This window comes from Juglans microcarpa x Juglans regia, chromosome 4D (assembly GCF_004785595.1).
Source record: "Juglans microcarpa x Juglans regia isolate MS1-56 chromosome 4D, Jm3101_v1.0, whole genome shotgun sequence".
In the NCBI taxonomy this organism is placed as follows: Eukaryota; Viridiplantae; Streptophyta; class Magnoliopsida; order Fagales; family Juglandaceae; genus Juglans; species Juglans microcarpa x Juglans regia.
Window position 1 is genome coordinate 24,797,706 of NC_054600.1, and position 19,972 is coordinate 24,817,677.

At 35.6% G+C, this 19,972-nt stretch overlaps 3 protein-coding genes across 3 annotated transcripts; 2 read left to right on the top strand and 1 right to left on the bottom strand.

Annotated features, from left to right (window-relative positions):
• Window positions 1–96: 96 nt before the first annotated feature.
• Window positions 97–2,907, top strand: LOC121260525 (GDSL esterase/lipase At3g62280). Its single transcript, XM_041162436.1, has 5 exons — window positions 97–779; window positions 1,397–1,582; window positions 1,709–1,872; window positions 1,991–2,261; window positions 2,368–2,907. The coding sequence occupies exons 1-5, from the start codon at window positions 485–487 to the stop codon at window positions 2,601–2,603; spliced, it is 1,152 nt and encodes a 383-aa protein (XP_041018370.1). The 5' UTR covers window positions 97–484; the 3' UTR covers window positions 2,604–2,907.
• Window positions 2,908–8,279: 5,372 nt separating this feature from the next.
• On the top strand, window positions 8,280–14,295 carry LOC121260527 (boron transporter 1). The gene is made up of 12 exons (XM_041162440.1): window positions 8,280–8,747; window positions 8,902–8,984; window positions 9,270–9,462; window positions 9,608–9,746; window positions 9,956–10,121; window positions 10,253–10,419; window positions 10,514–10,687; window positions 10,765–10,860; window positions 10,968–11,105; window positions 12,053–12,372; window positions 12,457–12,724; window positions 12,845–14,295. Exons 1-12 carry the CDS (start codon window positions 8,644–8,646, stop codon window positions 13,139–13,141), a joined length of 2,145 nt encoding a protein of 714 aa, XP_041018374.1. The 5' UTR covers window positions 8,280–8,643; the 3' UTR covers window positions 13,142–14,295.
• A 4,490-nt stretch (window positions 14,296–18,785) lies between these two features.
• Window positions 18,786–19,538, bottom strand: LOC121260528 (protein NIM1-INTERACTING 1-like). The gene has a single exon (XM_041162441.1). The coding sequence runs from the start codon at window positions 19,421–19,423 to the stop codon at window positions 19,049–19,051; it is 375 nt and encodes a 124-aa protein (XP_041018375.1). The 5' UTR covers window positions 19,424–19,538; the 3' UTR covers window positions 18,786–19,048.
• Window positions 19,539–19,972: the final 434 nt, after the last annotated feature.

The following is a 19,972-nucleotide window of genomic DNA, read 5'->3' on the forward strand; positions in this document are numbered from 1 at the left end:
CCTGTAGTTCGTCGAGTATTAAACCAACATGATGGGAAAATCTTTCCGGGTGCACAAATGCTAGAACTTTGATCGGGATGGGTGCCTACTGCCTCAGTCTCTTTACAACGCTGCAAAAGCTTTTGACATCCGTAAATGGCATGTTGTGTCCAACTGGTTTCAATCTCTGCATTGAAGAATTAAAATAAGCGTTACCATCATAAGCGTTACCATGTGAGTGTTATGTTAAAGATCCAATGCAAGAGTCTCGGGCACATGCAAATTAAGTTGCATTTATCCATTGCCTGGAAAGGTTGCTTCCAAGATCTGCAATTTACACGTTCGACTCCTACTATTATAACTAGACAGAAAGTCAACGCCAGCAAATCAGTTGGGTCAAAGTCTTTGCACAGCAGCGTGTATCCTGGAGGCTGGACCATGTGAATCTCAGATTCTTAAAATACGGATAGTAGTAAAGGGTTTGAACTCCAAGTTGGCTAAGTCGATGATTAATCTTGCTAATTCAGTGAGTTCAAAGACGGGGGAAGAGATGGGCTATGTGGGATTTTCTAAACATCCTATTTTGCTGGTTTGGGTGTGCGTCTTCCTTGGTATGTTTGCTAACTCCAAGTGCAGCAGCAACATCAGGCCTATTCTAATCAACTTGGGTGATTCCAATTCGGATACTGGAGGTGTCCTGGCAGGCACTGGACTCCCAATTGGCCTTCCCCATGGCATTACATTTTTCCACAGAGGCACCGGCCGGCTAGGCAATGGACGGCTTGTGATTGATTTCGTCTGTGAGTCCAACTTTTCTGTTCACCTTAATTTCTATGTGTACTACAGCAGAGCATATTAACACCATGAGCCCAAACCTCTCAAGTTAGGTGAAGTAATTCTGTGTTCAAATCTTTTAACAGTTCCAATTTGTTACCCTTTCTGTCGAAGAAGTCCTACACAAACTAGAAAGTCTTATCTCCTGTAATTTCAACTTCAGTGGGTATAAACATATGTTCTTGTCACATCATTGTTGCAAAGGATGTGAAACTTATCTTATCACTTCCCTCCTCTTCTATGTTTTTGGCTGGAGTATTGTATACTGCCATCACATCCTGAAAGTCTCCTTACAAGATTTGACCAGTAACTCGTAATACATTTGTGCTTATTATTAAAAGTCTTTTCGTGTCAAGTGTCAATATTTATATCTGTATTATGGGGAGGGCCAGCATTTGGTTCATAGGTATGATCAGTTTACTTAAACTTTCACAGCAGTAATGTCAAACATAAAGAACAGAGAAGGATGGAAAGCCAACAAACTAAGTTCAAGTTCCATGCTATTATAAATCTTCTATACAATCTATCTCAACTTAACATCAAAAGATAATACATATCTCACCTATTACACTGAATTCCATAGGTGAACACTTGAACCTGAGTTATTTGAGCCCATATTTGGACTCATTGGCACCAAATTTCACAAGTGGAGTGAACTTCGCAGTAAGTGGAGCAACCTTGCTGCCACAGTTTGTGCCTTTTGCACTAGATGTTCAAGTTCGCCAATTCAATCGCTTTAGAAAACGTTCTCTTGAACTCCTATCACTGGGTACGCTCATTTCTTTCCAGTTTTATGCTTACCTACTGTTGTATTGGCATTTCCTACCATCAAAGAGGCTCGAGAAGTATGTACCCAAATTTCTAGCTCTTTATTAGTGCAAAAACTGTTGTGCAGGTTCCAGAAACTTAATCGATGAAGATGGAATCCGTAATGCACTTTATATGATCGATATTGGAGAGAATGATCTCTTGCTAGCCCTGTACGCATCAAACTTAACATATGCACCAGTTATTGAAAAAGTCCCTTCATTTCTTGCAGAAATCAAACTAGCTATTCAAGTGAGTCTATATTTCCATGCGTTTCATTAATTTGAATTGATATTTTGATAGTACTATTCAAGTGGGACATCATTAAATTTAATTTTCAGTAACACAGTCTTATATTCTGCAACTGTAGAATATATATCAATATGGTGGCAGAAAATTTTGGATACACAACACTGGGCCATTAGGCTGTGCCCCTAAAGAACTTGCATTACATCCACATAACAACACAGATCTTGATCAAATTGGATGCCTTCGCATCCATAATGATGTTGCAAAGGTTTTTAATGAAGGAGTTAACAGTGTCTGCAAAGAACTGAGATCAGTATTCAAGGATGCAACTATTGTTTACGTGGACATATACACAATCAAGTACAAACTCTTTGCCAAGTACAAAAAATATGGTAAGCATAATAGTTTTTTGTGATGTTAAGTGGAATAGAAAAGTTATTCTTTAGGATATTCTATCTTTATAATGACCTTCGTTGGTGCATATGTTTATTCATGTAGGTTTTGAAGATCCATTCATGGCTTGTTGTGGTTATGGGGGGCCTCCAAACAATTACAATGTAAAAGCAACATGCGGCCAGCCTGGTTACAGCATCTGCAGAAATGTATCAAGATCCATAGTCTGGGATGGAGTTCATTATACTGAAGCTGCCAATCGTGTGATTGCAACAAGTATTTTATCTACGCGTTATACTACACCTCGAGTAAAGCTTGACCAATTTTGGCCAGACAACTAAGTGGCCTAGCTGCTGCTGCCTCCACGAGTTCTTTTTGATGTGGATACATTTCTAAATGCTGCCTCCATAAATAGATCCAAATGCTTGTCTAAACCCATGATCAGATCAGAAATACTTGGGGTTTTTTGTTTTTGTGTGAAAACGCTTCTTAATTTGCCCTCTTACTAGATATATAGACATTGGTGGAACATAAAGGGAAAAAAAAAGGGAAAATGGTGTCTGAATTGCTTCAGGATCATATATAAGGCCAAATCCACCATCAATCTCTGATATTTCTTCAATAATTACTCGAAAAGAAAAACTACATTTATTGAGGATTGGTTGGATCTTCCAATAGAAAAAGAAAAAGACTAAACCCATAATCAATGGACCTACCACTTGGTCAATGGCTGAGATTAAATATGTAACAATCTACTTTTCTTGACAGATAGTTTAGTCTTTGCCTCACAATTCCTGAAGAATAAGTAAGAATAAAGTTTTGTGCCAGACAAAATCATTTGAATGCAACCCCAATAAGCGCAAAGAAAAAAAGAAAAAGGAAAAAACTTTGCTACAAGGGTTGAGCTTCTGGTAGCATGTGATCAAGCTTCCCCCATTCTCCTAATAATTTCTTATGAGACGGGGGCATTGCTGGCCAATTTTAATAGTTTTCTGTAATCATAATAATGAGCTTGACAATGTTATAAGCCCTCCATGATCAAAGCTTCGAATGGTTGGAAAGAAGTTAAGAACTAAAGCAAAATAGCATATATCCATTCTTTTGGTTGTGGAGGTCCGTTGTCACGAATATCAAATTCCCAAGCCAATAATTCAACAAGGAAAGAGAGGCATCTGATTGAATATCAAGTAATTGGTGTGCATGTCTACATTTATAAACTAAAAGAGTTTACTTTTGTTTTGTTTTCATTGAAATCCTCCAAATTTGTATGATTGCGTCTACAGTACTGTTAGGCTGATCAGCATCTCTCCCCACTCGCGTTAGCGTAAGTAAACTCTATTCAAACTCAAAAGACATGCATTTGAAGTGACAAAGCCATCCTAGTACAACCATTATAGCAATAATAGGAACACTAAATAGACATACTAATATTAAATAGAAAGTGCACATTTTATTAAACAATATAGTAATTAGAGACCTTGCCCGTTTCCTTAGATTTATAGGGTGGTCACTGGTCATCATCAATAAATGCACTCCATAATTTAGATGTTATGATCATTTCACTTGCCAACTTTTTATTTTTAAGAGCACCAAGACAAAAAAAAAAAAAAAAAAAAACACTGATCATATTTCACTTTCATCTCACTAAGGTATTGATATATGGGGAGGAGGAATTCGATCATTAGTTTTCTTAGTGGGAATCTAGGTTTTGCCAATTGATCCAAAGGAATAGTTGTTGGCCAATAGTTTTAAAAATATAAAGAGATGCACTTTTGCCAAAGCTTATTCTAAGTTCAGTGTCAAACACTTTTTTGAAGCTAATGATAACAAATGTGAATATTATTACACTATATATGCAATACATTAGGATGTTTTAAACTTTATTTCAGTGTTTAATCTAGGGATGGGCTCCAACTTCGATGGAGTCAGAAAGTCCACCTCTGATCTCCGACTCTGACTGGAGTCGGAGGTAATTTTAGACTCCGAGGGTCAGAGCCACAGAGAGAGAGAGAGAGAGAGAGAGAGAGCTTAGTTGGCACATTTGTGACGTCGTGCATCCTCAATGCTGCCAAATGCCCAAAGCCACCGTGCATTTGTAAAGATGCTTTGACAAAAACAAAAATTGAAAATTGAAAATATAGGAGAGAAGAGAGGAGAATCAGAGATTGAATACTTATACATGTGCATTGTAACCAAAAATAAATAAATAAATAAAGCCGTTTATGAAAATGAGCGAGCGGTGGGGATTTGTACACCATGAGCCTTGAGAATATCCAAGATCTTGCTTCCAGTAACGCTCTTGACCTGAGCGATACCATGAGAGTCATGAAGAATCACACCAATCTGGGATGGCGTCAGACTCTTCTTTGCAAACTTGCAAATGTTCTCCTTATCCTAAAACCCACACAAAAACCACAGCCCACTGATTCCTCAGAACTGAAAAAAAAAAAATTACATACATATACGCACATCTTACATGAATCGAATAAGAGAGTTTAGGTTTTTTTATGGGTACATCTTGAAAAGAGATCTTAAGCCAACTCGGCGGAGTTCTCTTGTAAGGCAGAGTCGAGGCCAAGATACCCTTATTGGAATCATATCACAAAAATCAATTAGATTTTGCCACGGCTAGAAAGAGAGGCAATATCGCTCGCACGCGCACACACACACACACACACACACACACACACACACACACACACACACACATATATATATATATATATATAGAGAGAGAGAGAGAGAGAGAGAGACCCACGACTGTGCATACGACCCATGGTGGCAACGAAGAAGTGGAGGTGTCGTTGCTTTCATTCCTCTGCTTAGATGAGCTGCAATGACTGTGCATATGACCCATGGTGGCAACAAAGAAGTGGAGGTGTCGTTGCTTTCATTCCTCTGCTTAGATGAGCTGCAGCAAACCCTAGGAATACTTTGAAACATGAGGTAAATGAGATTTATTTATGAGTATATTAAAAAAAAAAAAAAACCCAAAACGACTGTGAGTTTTGAACCCAAAGCAAAGAAAGCAAATGTGACAAATTGATTGCGATAGACTCAGACTGACAAACTGATGAGATAGACAGACAGAGACTTAGATAGACACACAACTAAGTCAGACAGAAAATGAAGACTTTGAAGACTTAGACAGATACAAAAGGAAATTGCAGATATATATTTTTTTTGTTTAGTTAGAGTTCGGAAGTCGGAATGAATTTTTCCTTCAACTCTGACTTCGATTCTGACTTTTTTTTCACAATAACTTCGAACTCCGTTTTTCTGACTCCAACAGAGTTGGAATCAAGGTGGACATCGGCTGAAGTGGAGCCGGTGGAGTTTTTGCCCACCCCTAGTTTAATCATTGTAGTGTAATAGAATTGAATTCTCTTTCTAAAACTATGTGGGACCCCCCCCCCCCCCCCCCCCCCCCCCCCCCCAAAAAAAAAAAAAAAAAGTGACATTCTATGAGCCATAGGATGATAGGAAATAAAACTGAACGGCCAGCAATTTAGCAAATTAAAATAAAAACAAAAACTAGAAATCAATTGAAAGAAAGATGACCAATATGTTGATTTTATGTAGAAGTGTTTAACGAATATGCCTTCTAAATCAAAGAGTTGTTGGTAGATACCTTCAAACATTTATGGTGAAAGGCTTTATTCAAGTTTATGATATAAAAATTTAAGAGAAATATTTTAGTCACAAATAAATAAATTTATAAATTATTATAATTTCATATGATACGTTATATTTATTTTATAATAAAAATAATTTTATAATCTGATGTATTACATCAAATCATGATAATTTATTAATTTATTTTTATGAAATCCTATTATTGCTGTAGCACTTCTTAAAACTTAATGGAGATTATTTTCTTTATAATTTACTTCTTAAAACTTAATGGAGATTGTTTTCTTTATAATTTTCTTCATATAATTTATTTTCTTTGTCGTCTTCGATATTCTTAACCATATTGGTTGCTGGAAATTATGGTGATATCAAGAGTAGGAGAAACAAAGCTTGAAGAGGAATTGCTTAAAAAGTCTCACATTTGAAAACAAGTACTAAAGAAATACCCAAAATTAAATAGATTTCCTTACGAATTAAAATAGGGTATTAATAATTTGGTCCACAGACGATGTACGAGTGATCGGTAGCCGCAAAGGTAGTTCGTATGAGTCAGCTAAACAGATGAGACTTGTATTAGATACAGTATAATAATGGCATTTTTATTGTGCATTGTGCAATAATGGCTTCCATGCATTAACATGATAACACCCTTAATATATATTTAATATTTATATTTGTTTGAGAAGTAATATCCCCCAATATTGTATTCCATTAAAAAACAAAAAGATAATATTTTTATCTTTAATATAAAGCAACCAAATATATATAATGAGTGAGGTTAAGCTGCCGTCTGCAGTTACTATTGGGTGTGCTGCTGTCTAGATAAAATTTATTATTTATATTTTTTTAATATTTTTAAACATTTTAAAAAAACATATCAATATATTAATAATAATTTTTTTAATTAATAAATTAAATAAATTAAATATATCAATAAGGGATAAAATGAGAGAGTATATATAAGGATTCAACATAGGTACTTTAATAGGACAAAAAAAAATCAACAACCTACTCAACGTTGTGTCACATCGAAGAAAAGTTAAAATTATAAGTTATCATCCACCGTCTTTAATGTTTAACAGATCGAGGGTAGTTGGTGAAGTGATTTAGAAAATATCTTTTAAACATTTGTGTTTTCATCATCTTATTAGGTAATAAATTTATAAATAAAATATAATATATAATTTTTAATTATTTAATAAGACGATAAAAAAAGAGATAATGAATAGCATTTCTCAGTCATTTAAGCTTCAATTCTCAATTTGATAATTACAATCATGTCACATAAGGGAATTATAAAAGAATAAAGGCATTACATGGTAAAAGTCGGTTGGCCCCACATGAATAGAGTTTATTTTCGATTCTATGACTGAATTGAATGATTTAATTATACAGATATCGAAAAGAAATATTTTAATCACAAAGTTACAAAAATAGTTTTATAAATAACGTAATTTGATATAATATACTATATTATAAGTTATTTTTATTGTAAAATAAATTTAATAAATTATATGAAAGTATGTCATTTTATGAATTTATTTTTATATAATTTTTTTATGTTTGCGAAGCTTCCACCGAAGAGGCTTCTAAATCAAGCAGATAACACACCCTTATGGGGTTCAAGAATTGTTAAATTATGAACTTAAAAGAGGATAGATAGTCCAAACAGCAGTTGGATGTTTTGGGGTGATATTGGAGTTTGGAAGGCAGCAGCTAAAATGAGTTGTTCAAAGCACATGGACAGCAATTCAATATCACTAAAAAAATTCACATAACTCGCTAGTCTCCGCCAACAATTGAGCGAGACTAGGCCCCAAAGGAGTAGCTTGTAGCCCAATTGGTTGGATGATGAAATGCTTTAGGTATTTTTTATTGCACGAAAGTTGACATGCAGCTGCAAATCAATTGAAAACTGAACCATTTGGATGGATGGAACTATTTGGTCAACTTGTTTTGTTGTCATTTACCGAAGCTGGTTTTCGATCTAAACAGAGAGAGGAAAACAAGATCCCAAAAGAAGGTGTGCAAAGGATGCTTTGAATTCATCTTCCTTTTAGGTTCACTTATTGAAGGTGCATCAATATTCAATGGTAATTATGCAAGTAGAGGAAGACACCGATTTCAGCAGAGTACTTATCCAAAAAGTTTTTAGAAAAAAAACACTACGAGTAAACATTCTAACAGGAAGTCACAGTATCAAGTGGGTCCAGCTCATTACGTGATGCAGATGTGGGAAAGATTTACGATTTTGATCTGTATTTCCTGGCGATGACAGTGAGATTCACTAAATTCCCTTGTGACCCGCATTGCTGTCTGCACTAAAAAAATTGCATCTCCTTTCATTCAACACCTTTTGAAGCTTATATATTTGGACCTTCCCTCTAGTCTTCTCTGTGCTTTAAACATTGATACCAGGAAGCACCTCAGAAGACTGGTGTTGCTCTAGTTGGTGATCAACCTCTCAAGTGCGTTGAGTCATGCACCTTGGCTTGTCTTTTAAATTTTCTTGAACGTGCAGTTTTCCTAAGCTCGCATGCGGTTTTGTCCATCTGGGTGATTTGACTTTTTTTTTTTTTTTACTTTTCGTCCTGAATCAAAAACCACCCTCATTACTTGCAGCAAAACTGGCTATTGTTGACCCTCTTTAGCAGGGTGATATTAGTCGTTGGGGCTATTCTTTCTCTTAGAAGCCATTGAAGAAGGAAGAACACACTTTGATTGACTGAAACCTACAGAGACAGGACCATGGAAGAGACATTTGTACCATTTCGAGGAATCAAGAATGACCTTAAAGGAAGACTAATGTGTTACAAACAAGATTGGACCGGTGGCTTTAGAGCAGGCTTCAGGTAAAACTCACATACTCTCTCAATCGGGTATTCATATTATAAACTTCCTTGTGTATGTTGTTCAATTGCAATGCTAATATATTTGTGTTGTAGTCTTCTTTTGTTGGAAAACTCTAACTCGTCCGTCTTGTTGACGAAATTTTATGGCTTTCAGGATTCTGGCTCCCACCACATATATATTTTTTGCTTCTGCAATACCGGTCATTTCATTTGGAGAACAATTGGAGCGAAATACTGGTACTGGACATAAACTTCAAGAAAAGCCATGCACTTTAGATCGACAGAAGAATATTCTTTAAACTTCATAGATACAGAACAATTCTCCAAAGTCACGCTTCTCTTTTGAACTTCTACCCATTCAAGCTTAGCACTTTGATCTCGATTATAAATTTATACGAAATAATTGGAAGAAAAAAAAAAAAAGAAGGGTTGAATAAAATAGGACATTATATGAAAGTATTAAGGCCAAACAAAAATCTGTTTGAAGTTATATTCATGATGCTCTCCACTCCCTTCTTGCAGAGGGAGTTCTGACAGCCGTTCAAACCTTAGCATCCACTGCCCTTTGCGGGATTATACACTCGATCATTGGAGGTCAACCTTTGTTGATTTTAGGTGTTGCGGAACCCACTGTGATTATGTACACATTCTTGTTTAATTTTGCTAAAGAGAGACCAGACTTGGGCCGGAATCTGTTTCTAGCATGGTCTGGATGGTGAGAAATTTCCACTATATGTTTTGGAAGTAATTATAATACCGTTCATGTCTTTGACATGGATTCCGATATATTGCTATGAATTATCTGTTTTAAATTGTCTTCCTCTAGTTGACAGAACTTGCCTGGTCTTTTGATATTGTAGGATATGTGTCTGGACAGCATTATTGCTGTTCTTACTGGCCATCTTAGGAGCTTGCTCCATTATCAATAGGTTTACCCGTGTGGCAGGAGAATTATTTGGTCTGCTAATAGCAATGCTCTTCATGCAGCAAGCTATAAAAGTAAGAATTCTGTACCTTGAGTTTTGTTTTTCCACACTTTGTTCAATGCTTTACGGAATTTACAAAATGTTAAGTGTTATAAATCGTTTCTCTGCAGTGTAATAAACTATTTTAATTTGTTTGCATTAAGATCCATACTCTTGACTTGAAAAGAATGGATTTATTTATTTTGTGAACTCATTTTTTTTTTGTTGATTTGATTTTTTTAGGGACTTGTAGAAGAGTTTCGAATCCCGAAGAGAGAAAATACAAATTTAACTGAGTTCATACCTTCATGGAGATTTGCAAATGGCATGTTTGCTTTGGTTCTGTCATTTGGCCTTCTTATAACTGCATTAAGAAGCCGGAAGGCAAGGTCATGGCGATATGGTTCTGGTAAGCATGAGCCTTTGAACTGAAACTAAATAAAGGCTTCTCTGCGCGCATTTCTTGAACATTAGACTCGATAACTTCTCCAAAATACAGTGTATTCTTCCACCTAAAAGATTTATGACTTGATTTAACAGGTTGGCTTCGAAGCCTAATAGCAGATTATGGTGTACCGCTTATGGTGTTAGTTTGGACAGCTGTTTCTTACATACCAACCAGCAGTGTTCCAAAAGGGATCCCACGGCGCCTCTTCAGCCCAAATCCATGGTCACCTGGTGCATATGATAATTGGACCGTCATTAAGGCATGTTTCCCAATTTTTGAGATTAAAACATAGTTTCTTGTATCCTGTCTTGGTGTCGAACATTGAATTGACAGTTTACACTTGAAACTGATAGGATATGCTGGATGTTCCTGTTCTCTACATAATTGGAGCTTTCATTCCTGCAACAATGATTGCTGTGCTTTACTATTTTGACCATAGTGTAGCATCTCAACTTGCTCAGCAGAAGGAGTTCAACCTGAGAAAGCCGTCTTCTTACCATTATGACTTGCTTCTGTTGGGATTTCTGGTATGCAATGTCCTCTTGCTCCCTTTCTCCCTTCTACGTCATCCCCATTCTTACATATTTAATATTCTTTATGGCAGACCTTGTTATGTGGTCTGATTGGAATCCCTCCAGCAAATGGAGTTATCCCACAATCTCCAATGCATACAAAGAGTTTGGCTACTCTCAAACACCAGGTAGTCTACTCATTAAGTGCAGGGTGTTTAGTGTATTTAGCAGTAGATCTTGCCCCTTTTTTTTCTTTTTTATGCTTTTTATTCGAAAATATTTGCTTGCTATGCAGTTGCTTCGCAATAGACTGGTTGCAACAGCCCGCAAAAGTATGAGAAAAAATGCTAGCTTGGGACAGCTGTACGGGAATATGCAAGAAGCCTATCGACAAATGCAGACCCCTTTGATCTACCAGGAGCACTCAACTCGGGTAGGGTTTCTATTTTCTAGTTTCTACACATGTTGGTTCTATGTTTTAGGATAAATTGCTCCCCTGATTTCTTTTAAAGGCTACAAAATCATATTTTAGATATTCTGAGGACAAAATCCAGGGAAATGGTTACCAGCCTCATGGCTCATAGGCCACTAACATCTGAGCACGCCCTTTGCATCAGCATACCCATGTGAAGGTGGTGGCATGGGCCTCCAAGCTAGGGATTTGCTCTCCCACAAAGTGTTTCCAGTCAAATTTCAACTGGTAGAAGGACCATCAGGAGCGCACATAGAAGACTTTCTTTTTGAGAAGTATTTTGAGTTTTGACAAGAACTTTTGCAGCCATCCCTTGGCCTGGGCAGCCAGCACGCTGCCCATGTCCCCCACTCACACGGGCATGCCTAGGGATGCACACGTGCCATGCTCCCATGCCCATGGCAGGGGTTATACCTTCACCGCCCCTGTGGTGGTTGTGGCAATGGTGGCTAGTGGCCACCGCCTGTCCCTACAATTAATTATCAGGGGCTCAACTTTGTGAGGGGCAATCCCAACGTTCTCAGTGGCTTTCTTAGCAATATATATGTACACGACTGATGGTGTTGTGTTACCTAGTGCTATCATGCATGGGCTTGCCGAGAACTTTTAAGCACGCTAGGCTTCACAGTATGTGAACATCCTTCTGACCAAGCATGGACGGAAACAAGACCATGCCCTCCCCTAACTATGGGCTCCTGGGACCGAAACTATGGGGCAACCCCCTAGTTCAGACAACCAGGGTGCCCCTGGTTCCGTCTCTGTGACAGGCATTCTCAGATAACGAAAGAATGACTTGAAAGCAAAGAGACTTATTGGCCCAAAGAGTCCTGACTACATGATTGTTTTCATGTTACAATCAAGCGTGCACTGATATTTGTAAAATGGAACTAAGGAATTTATTTTAGCAGGAACTAAAGGAATTAAAAGAATCGACCATTCAAGCTGCGACTAGTATGGGACACATGGATGCCCCAGTTGATGAGACAGTCTTTGATATCGAAAAGGAAATTGATGATCTGCTACCTGTTGAGGTCAAGGAGCAGCGCGTCAGTAACTTGCTTCAAGCTATAATGGTGGGAGGATGCGTTGCAGCCATGCCTTTCCTCAAAATGATCCCAACCTCAGTTCTATGGGGCTACTTTGCATTCATGGCAATTGAAAGTTTACCAGGGAACCAATTCTGGGAAAGAATCTTATTGCTCTTCACGGCACCTAGCCGAAGATACAAGTAACAGCTTCAATTCTATTTCTTTATTCTAATAATGTTTCCTTTTCTTATTATGTCTAAGAGAAATGGCTCTCTTTCTTGCAGAGTTCTTGAGGAGTACCATGCTACGTTTGTGGAAACAGTGCCTTTCAAGTCCATAGCAACGTTCACCATTTTCCAAACAACTTATCTTCTCATATGTTTTGGACTAACATGGGTTCCAATTGCTGGACTTATGTTTCCTCTAATGATCATGCTTTTAGTTCCTGTAAGGCAGTACTTTCTGCCCAAATTTTTCAAAGGAGCCCACCTTCACGACTTGGATGCGGCAGAGTATGAAGAGGCACCAGCTTTACCATTTAACCTTGCAACAGTACGAGTTCTTCCCACCCCTTTGCGTGTTCATTTATAATTTTATACTTTCATAAGTTCTTGTGATCCCCATTTTTAAACTGCTTCTAATATTCCTTGCACATTTGGTGTCCCCAAACAGGAGGGAGAGCTGGGTGCTGGAGCATCCCATATAGATGAAGGAGAGATTTTAGATGAAGTTATCACAAGAAGCCGGGGTGAGTTCAGGCATGTTAGTAGTCCTAAGGTCACAAGCTCCACCCCAACGCCAGAAAATGGCCCTAAAAGCCTTCAGAGCTCGAACTCTACATACAGTCCTCGTGTCGGTGAGCTTAGAGGGGAGCAAAGTCCCCGTTCTAGTGGTAGAGGACATAGTCCAGGGACTGGAGAAGTGAGATTATCTAATCTTGGAAAGAGTCCTAACACCTCATCAAAATAGGGGGGAGAAATAGACTTTAAGACTAGTGTTATCTTTAACCTTTGTAAGAAGTTTTCAATTGCTTGTTCATTTCCATATTGCCGTCTGCTTTGCTTTTTTTGGCTGGGGCATTGTAAAGCTGCCTTCTTTGTACTCCCCTGCTTCAACAAGATATATATATATATATATAGACACACACACACATATTTAACGGTGTAGTTGTGCCAGATGAGTGTATTTTTTCAGTTGTCTGTTACATAACCGATATGAGTCTCAAATACAACCAATGAAGGATTTCCTCAACACTAATAGATAAAATTGCAAATACAGTATAGATCTTGGCTATGCAACTTGTTTAAGGAAATACTTTTCTGGCTGAGATTCGCCCTCTTTATGTGACATCCACAAGAGTCCAACAGCAGAATCAATGAGAAACTGCACTGTGCGCATACTATTGAGAAAATGAAAAAAGGTGCCTCCGGAACAGTTGGGAAACAAAAGCAACGGACACGAGTTTTCCCAGCAAGCACTTCAAGTGAATTGAACTGGAGACGAGGGGTCCTACATCCTTAATTGCAGTGTTGTTTTCATGGCATTGACTAGGCGGTATTCATGCCTCTCCATTAATGAAGTCAGGTCCCTTTCGAATGATTTCCTGATGTCTGTCTTTATGTCCGATTCAAAGGTTGGAGAATGGCAAAAACAAAGCTCAATAACGTTTTGTTTGTGTCCAAAAGAAAGTAGCTTGACATCATCCATGAGAAGAAACCAGACTTTCATGATTTTTGCTGAGATGGGACATCTTAGTTGACCATAACCAGCTGTGATCTGTGCGTGATCAGTTCTACTTGCAACTGAACCTTCAATCTGATATCACAGAAAGTACCAAGAGTTGCATCAACTGCTGGTAGTGCATTCCCATGCTATGGACGTTGACATAAAGATCCAAGCTTTATTAAAACTGATTTGCATGGATGATGCTGACAACTGCACAATCTATATTTGCCTCTCTTATTAAAAAGGTTGTCCGATCCTAAAGCTACATCATAGTCTCGTGTGTGTATATGGTTAATGCAGAAAGATGAAAAGATGGCCTATGGATGGAAGTTTAAAAGATGTATTTTCCTTATTTAATGAAGCATTATAGTATAAAAAAATGAAGCTACGTGCCTAAACTCCCGTATGATCTAAAAGGCATGCACTGCATCTGTATTAACATGTTAATGATGCGCGACAAAACCATGTAAAATTATCTTCTATTGAATAACTTCAAACCCCAGTAGTACAGCAGTAGTACTGCTATGTATATAAGATATAACTCGGCATCAAAGGCAGGGGAAGACAGGGATCTAATTCTCTTGATCTTGTTCGTGATGATCAGTTTAGCAGTGTGGTCTTAATTCTTGGAAAAAGACAAGCTGGATGCATTAAAGAATATTTGTTGCTCAATTGCACTTCCCCACGCAGGCCACGAAGTCTCCCCGCATGAATGATGCATGCACGGCATGGGGTCCAAGATGATATTAATATGATCTCTTTCGTTTTCTTGGCGCATTAATGGTATTTATCTCCTCTTGATCTTCTTCTTCATTAATGGCGGCCTCTCTCTCTCTCTCTCTCTCTCTCTCTCTCTCTCTCTCTCTCTCTCTCTCTCTCTCTCTCTCTCTCATCAGCATCTTAATTATTCCAAGTACAATATTAATAATATTGCTTCCCGCAATAATACCAAGACCTGAGTTGACAACAAACAACTGAACCGAATAATCACGCAGGAGGCAATAATAATTAAGAATAAAACATTAATAAATATGATTCTATGCTCTGACCAGAACAACCTTTCAACAACCATGCATGCATGTATATATATAGTACTGCTGTCGGTTTGGACTTAATTACCTAGCAAGTTCGCAAAAATTTGCATCTGAAAAATGAGTTTCAATTTGACGATGTGATATTATTAGAAGTTATCCCTTATTCTAAAAGTTTAAACGATAAAAAAAATAAATAAATAAATAAATAATTATATTATATTTTTAACATGTATTTAAATAAAGGTGCTAAAAGTTAATTTGAGATTAGAAAATGTAAATATTCATGGAAATGACAAGCTTGATTTTCTCAATGTTCTCATCTTCACTCGTAATATTTTGTTTTAAGTCGTTTACTGGCCCCCTTTCACGTGGCATTGTTGCATGGACCGAACATGCTAAACCCAGCAAAACTGGGCCGAAGCACGTTAGCAGATGCCCAGTGGCCCTATTTTTTTTTTTTTTTTTTTAACTTTAAAAGATAACTTCTGTTAAAGAGGTGGGCACGCATGGCAAAGTATTAACCTAATTAAATAGCAATACATTGTTTTTTTTTTTTAAATTGTCTATTTTTTCATAGTTACTCGACTAAATATGTGAATTAAATAATTTTGTCATTTTTCGTAACTGTAGAAAAAATAAGATTTATGTTTCAACCATGTGTAGGTCATAGGAAAATGGAACATTCTTCTAAATTTAAGAAAAACTCAGATCTAATTAAATACTCTTTTATTACAAAGACATTCCCTCAGGAAGATTAAAAGAAAAAAAAAAAAAAAAAAAAGGAGAGAGACACAATCGATCATTAGTTTTTTTATTTTTTATTTTTTATTTTAACCTTTTCTATCAAACATGTCTTAGGAAATAATGAAACAACGACATTAAAAAAAAATATTATTTTCCTTTTATAGCTATGGACCGACAGACCGACTATAAAATCTTTTTCATTTTCAAACTCTTCCGCACGTGAAAAGAGAGTTTAGGCTTCGTTTGGTTCCTAACCTATTTCAATTCATTATTATAATTTTTTTAAATTTATATATATAATATAAAATATAATAAATAATTCAAAATTTTAAAATTTTAAAATAAAAATAATATTAAAAATAATATTCTAACAATATTTTATCATCTCAATTCAACATCCAAACGTAACTTAATTGCAAAGTAAATGAATATCTTCCTTTCTTTCTAAACTCTGGTACTACTTTTTACAAAGTTAATAAGAAAAAATTAATAACTTTTTAATTAGCCACCCTACTCTTAACAAAAAATTACTTTTTCTACCTTTTTATAATTTTATCCCTTCATTTGCATATTCAACAAATCTTGCAAAATCATGTCCGTCCACTAGAATTTAATAGAGAATTAAAATAAATAAACTTACTGTCAATTTATAAATATTCCATATTTTCTTAAGTCTTGAGTTATTGAGTTAATTAATTGTTTTTAATATTATATATGTAGATAATTGAATGATATTTTTAATATTAATTATTTTGGTAGATCATATGGGTGCCTTTCCAACGACTTATTCTCTCATTTATTGTGACAGTCAAAATGCCATACAAATTGCTCATAATAATATTTTTCATGAGCGCAGCAAATATATCAAAATTGATTTCCACTTCATTAGGTATCATCTTCAGCAAGTGCAGTACCTTACTTCTTCGCTCCATCTTCTAATCTAAAGGCCAACTTGTTAATATTTTCACGAAATCTCATCCGCCTATTCGACTTCGTGATCTTGTTTCCAAATTCAAAATATATTGGAGATCTTGTATTTACTTATCTTATTGATATAATAATCAAAATTGTTAAGTGGTCCCAAAAGGTTCAATATGATTATCGTATAGACTCATTGATCAGGTTCAATAATCAAAATTGATTTTATTCAATGTGTAATCAAAGCAAGCAAGCTACGTATCAACCCTAATTAGTGAATTCGACAAAATATTCAATGAGGGTATGATTCTATTACTTGTTTTTTTCAGGTTGGTCATATATTTTAGAATAATGAAAATAGTTGATAAGAAGTCGATCCACCGAATTAATGTATTAAAACAAATCATGGTCAACACATGATGATTAAAGTTAAACTAGTCTTATTAGATAAAAGTGCTCATTTTTTTCACTAATTGTAGACATTAGATTTCAAATTATTAAAAATATTAACTTGTGTTTTAAGTCTTCTATGCACCAATCTCATGATCCAATACATTAAAAATATAAATAATCCCACAAATTAAATTATGGACAAAATAAATCTCAAATAATAAAGCCAACAGAATTAGCTAGGTTTTCAGAGCATGATCAGTACTGCATCGTGATTCGTGAGTCAGTCTAGCTAACTTTGACAGGCCTTTACCTAAGATTATAAAAATTCAATGAAACTTGGTCCAATATATATAGATATATATATATATATATGTATATAATACAGATAATTACATGATTTTGTGTTCCGAAATTATCACCGATTTTAAAATTAATAATTAGGAGCTATTTATTACGATCATTAATATGACATGTAAGCCTATTTTTTCATCATTTTTAAAGTCAATTAGGAAACCTATATATAGTACTTTACATTTCATGTTATATTAATATCAAGAATAATGTTAAAGCTCCCGCTGGCCTCCCGCTGGATTCTGACATGTGATTTATTATATTTTTTCTAGTTCTTTTTTTATATAAATTTTTTTAACAACTTTAAATATTTTGAAAAAATAAAAAAATTCACAATATTATTAAAAAATAAATAAAAAATATTTTTTATTTTACTTCGTGATTTAGGAGGTATTTTTTAATGATTTTTTTAATTACTAATTAAGGAAGTATTTTTAATGATGTTCTAAATTTATTTTATTTTTAAAAAATATTTAAAAGTGTTAAAAAAATGTATATAAAAAAATTTAAAAAAAAAACACATGAAAATACAGCATTGTCCTAATATCAATTAGTTTGAGATGTAAGTACATTAAAACAAAAAACAGAAAAAAAAAAAATCTCCTTTATATATAACAAATTAATTATGAAGTGAACCCACGTTATTCTTCGTTTTTAGACCGCATAAATTTTCAATTAATAATATGTAACTTTATTTTATGTGATTATTTATCTCCAACTCAAAGTTTGCACGAACTCAATTGAGGTTGTGTTTGGATGTTGAACTGAGTTGAGTTGAGTTGAGTTTAGATGATAAAATATTGTTAAAATATTATTTTTTAATATTATTATTATTTTAAAATTTGAAAAAGTTGAATTGTTTATTATATTTTGTGTTAGAATTTGAAAAAGTTGTAATGATGAGTTGAGATTAGTTGAGATGATTTTAGTTACCAAACGAAGCCTAAAACTCCATCTCGGCTGCAAATGTAATCATGTGATATTATAAATTAATCATTCTAAGTTCATAAAAAAAATCTCGTAAAAATTAAACTTACAAATTAATAGAACATTTAATACGTTAGATATGATATAAAACAAAATATTTATAACCTAATACACTAATTAATATACGTTAATTTATAAATTTTAGTACGTGAGATAAATATTTATATTTTTTTTAAAAATTAAATAGATCTGTTATTATCCGTGCAAGGAAAAGTTGCCACGTGGGATTCTATAACGTGTTAGAGGACCAACTGCCACGTTGACCAAAAAAATATTTTGAAAAAACATCCTGGCTATTTTATTTTTTTTTCTTTTTTTCATATATTTTTTTGTCATCATAAATATTTTTTAAAAAAATAAAAAATTCACAATATCATCAAAAAATATTTTCTTAATTATTAAGTAAAAAAAAAAAATCATTCAAGACATAAATTCGGGACAAATTTTCGGAAGAAAAAGCATTATAACATTCCTAGCTATTATTGAATCTTCTTCTATGCGACAGATCAGTTACAGATTCAAACGCATGGATGTGAATGTTGTGATCCCCCTGCTGCGACGGAGTCCGTTCTTGGTTTCTGTTTTTTCTTAATTTACATTCCATCGGTGGTCCATAATTACCAGAAAGCCAAAAAAAAAAAAAAAAAAAAACACCAAACCTTAAACTACACGAACGAACGATTAGATTGAAGAAGAAAAACAGTGAAGACCGTAGTACTGCATGCTAAAGGGTGAGTCTGAGATCTAGGCCACCATCATCTTCTCCTTCTTTCTTGTTTTTCTCTTCGTTGTGTGGTCGAGGAAAGATTAGAGGAGTCCTTCTGAACTCGACAACCTCTCTCGCAAAATCCTCTTGCTCGAACTTTGGGACCCAATTACAGCTCGATTGTTCTCCGCCCACCCTCTTCGTCTTCTTGTGGCTGCTGTTCTTCTTCTCCAACTCATTCATTTCCTTTCTTTTGTAATAATTTCTGGCCTCTCTGAAGCTCCGAATCAGCGCAAAAAAGTTCTCCATCTTCACGTCTTCTTCTTCTTCTTCTTCCTTCTCCTCTTCCCGTTTATCCTCCCTAATTCTCGAGCTCCTGTTGTTATCCGCCATGGACGGCCACAAGGAAAGAACAAAACGAACGAACGAACGAACAAAACCAATAAAAGCACGGAAACGGCAGCTAGCTAGATTCGACGATTCAAACAAGCCTGGCTTTTACTTTTTTTTCCTTAATTTCTTCAGCGCCGGGTGTGGAATTAATAGAGTGGTAGGTGAGGAAAAGTCAGAAGTACCCCCTTCGGTTTCCGATCGGAAGACGGTGAGGGGACACGAAAGGTAAATAGCTGGTGACGTGGGGGCGGGTGCGTCATCACTCATACGCGCGTGGGACCGGGGGAGATTACGTAAAAAAGGTTAATACGGTTGTTGATGTTGACGTTGGTGGGTGACGTCAAGGACATGTCTGGCTGGCGTGACTCGCTCGTCCCAACGCGCTGGTTCGACATGATTTTGATCACTGCTTTTTTACTCTATTTTTCTTTTCCTTGTCACAAATTAAAGAGAACAGAAAAAAGAGGAAGACGGAGGCTTGCTTCTTCTTGGGGCTACTCGAACAAAACATCCTGTGTGCTCGTGAGTTTGGTACCAATATTTGTTCAC

Coding starts and splice junctions, on each gene's coding strand:
- LOC121260525 (XM_041162436.1), top strand. CDS start 485: ATGATTAATCTTGCTAATTCAGTGAGTTCAAAGACGGGGGAAGAGATG. Junction 1,583..1,708: donor TCTTGAACTCCTATCACTGG/GTACGCTCATTT, acceptor ACTGTTGTGCAG/GTTCCAGAAACTTAATCGAT. Junction 2,262..2,367: donor TGCCAAGTACAAAAAATATG/GTAAGCATAATA, acceptor TTATTCATGTAG/GTTTTGAAGATCCATTCATG.
- LOC121260527 (XM_041162440.1), top strand. CDS start 8,644: ATGGAAGAGACATTTGTACCATTTCGAGGAATCAAGAATGACCTTAAA. Junction 8,748..8,901: donor GGCTTTAGAGCAGGCTTCAG/GTAAAACTCACA, acceptor TATGGCTTTCAG/GATTCTGGCTCCCACCACAT. Junction 12,373..12,456: donor GCACCTAGCCGAAGATACAA/GTAACAGCTTCA, acceptor TCTTTCTTGCAG/AGTTCTTGAGGAGTACCATG.
- LOC121260528 (XM_041162441.1), bottom strand. CDS start 19,423: ATGGCGGATAACAACAGGAGCTCGAGAATTAGGGAGGATAAACGGGAA.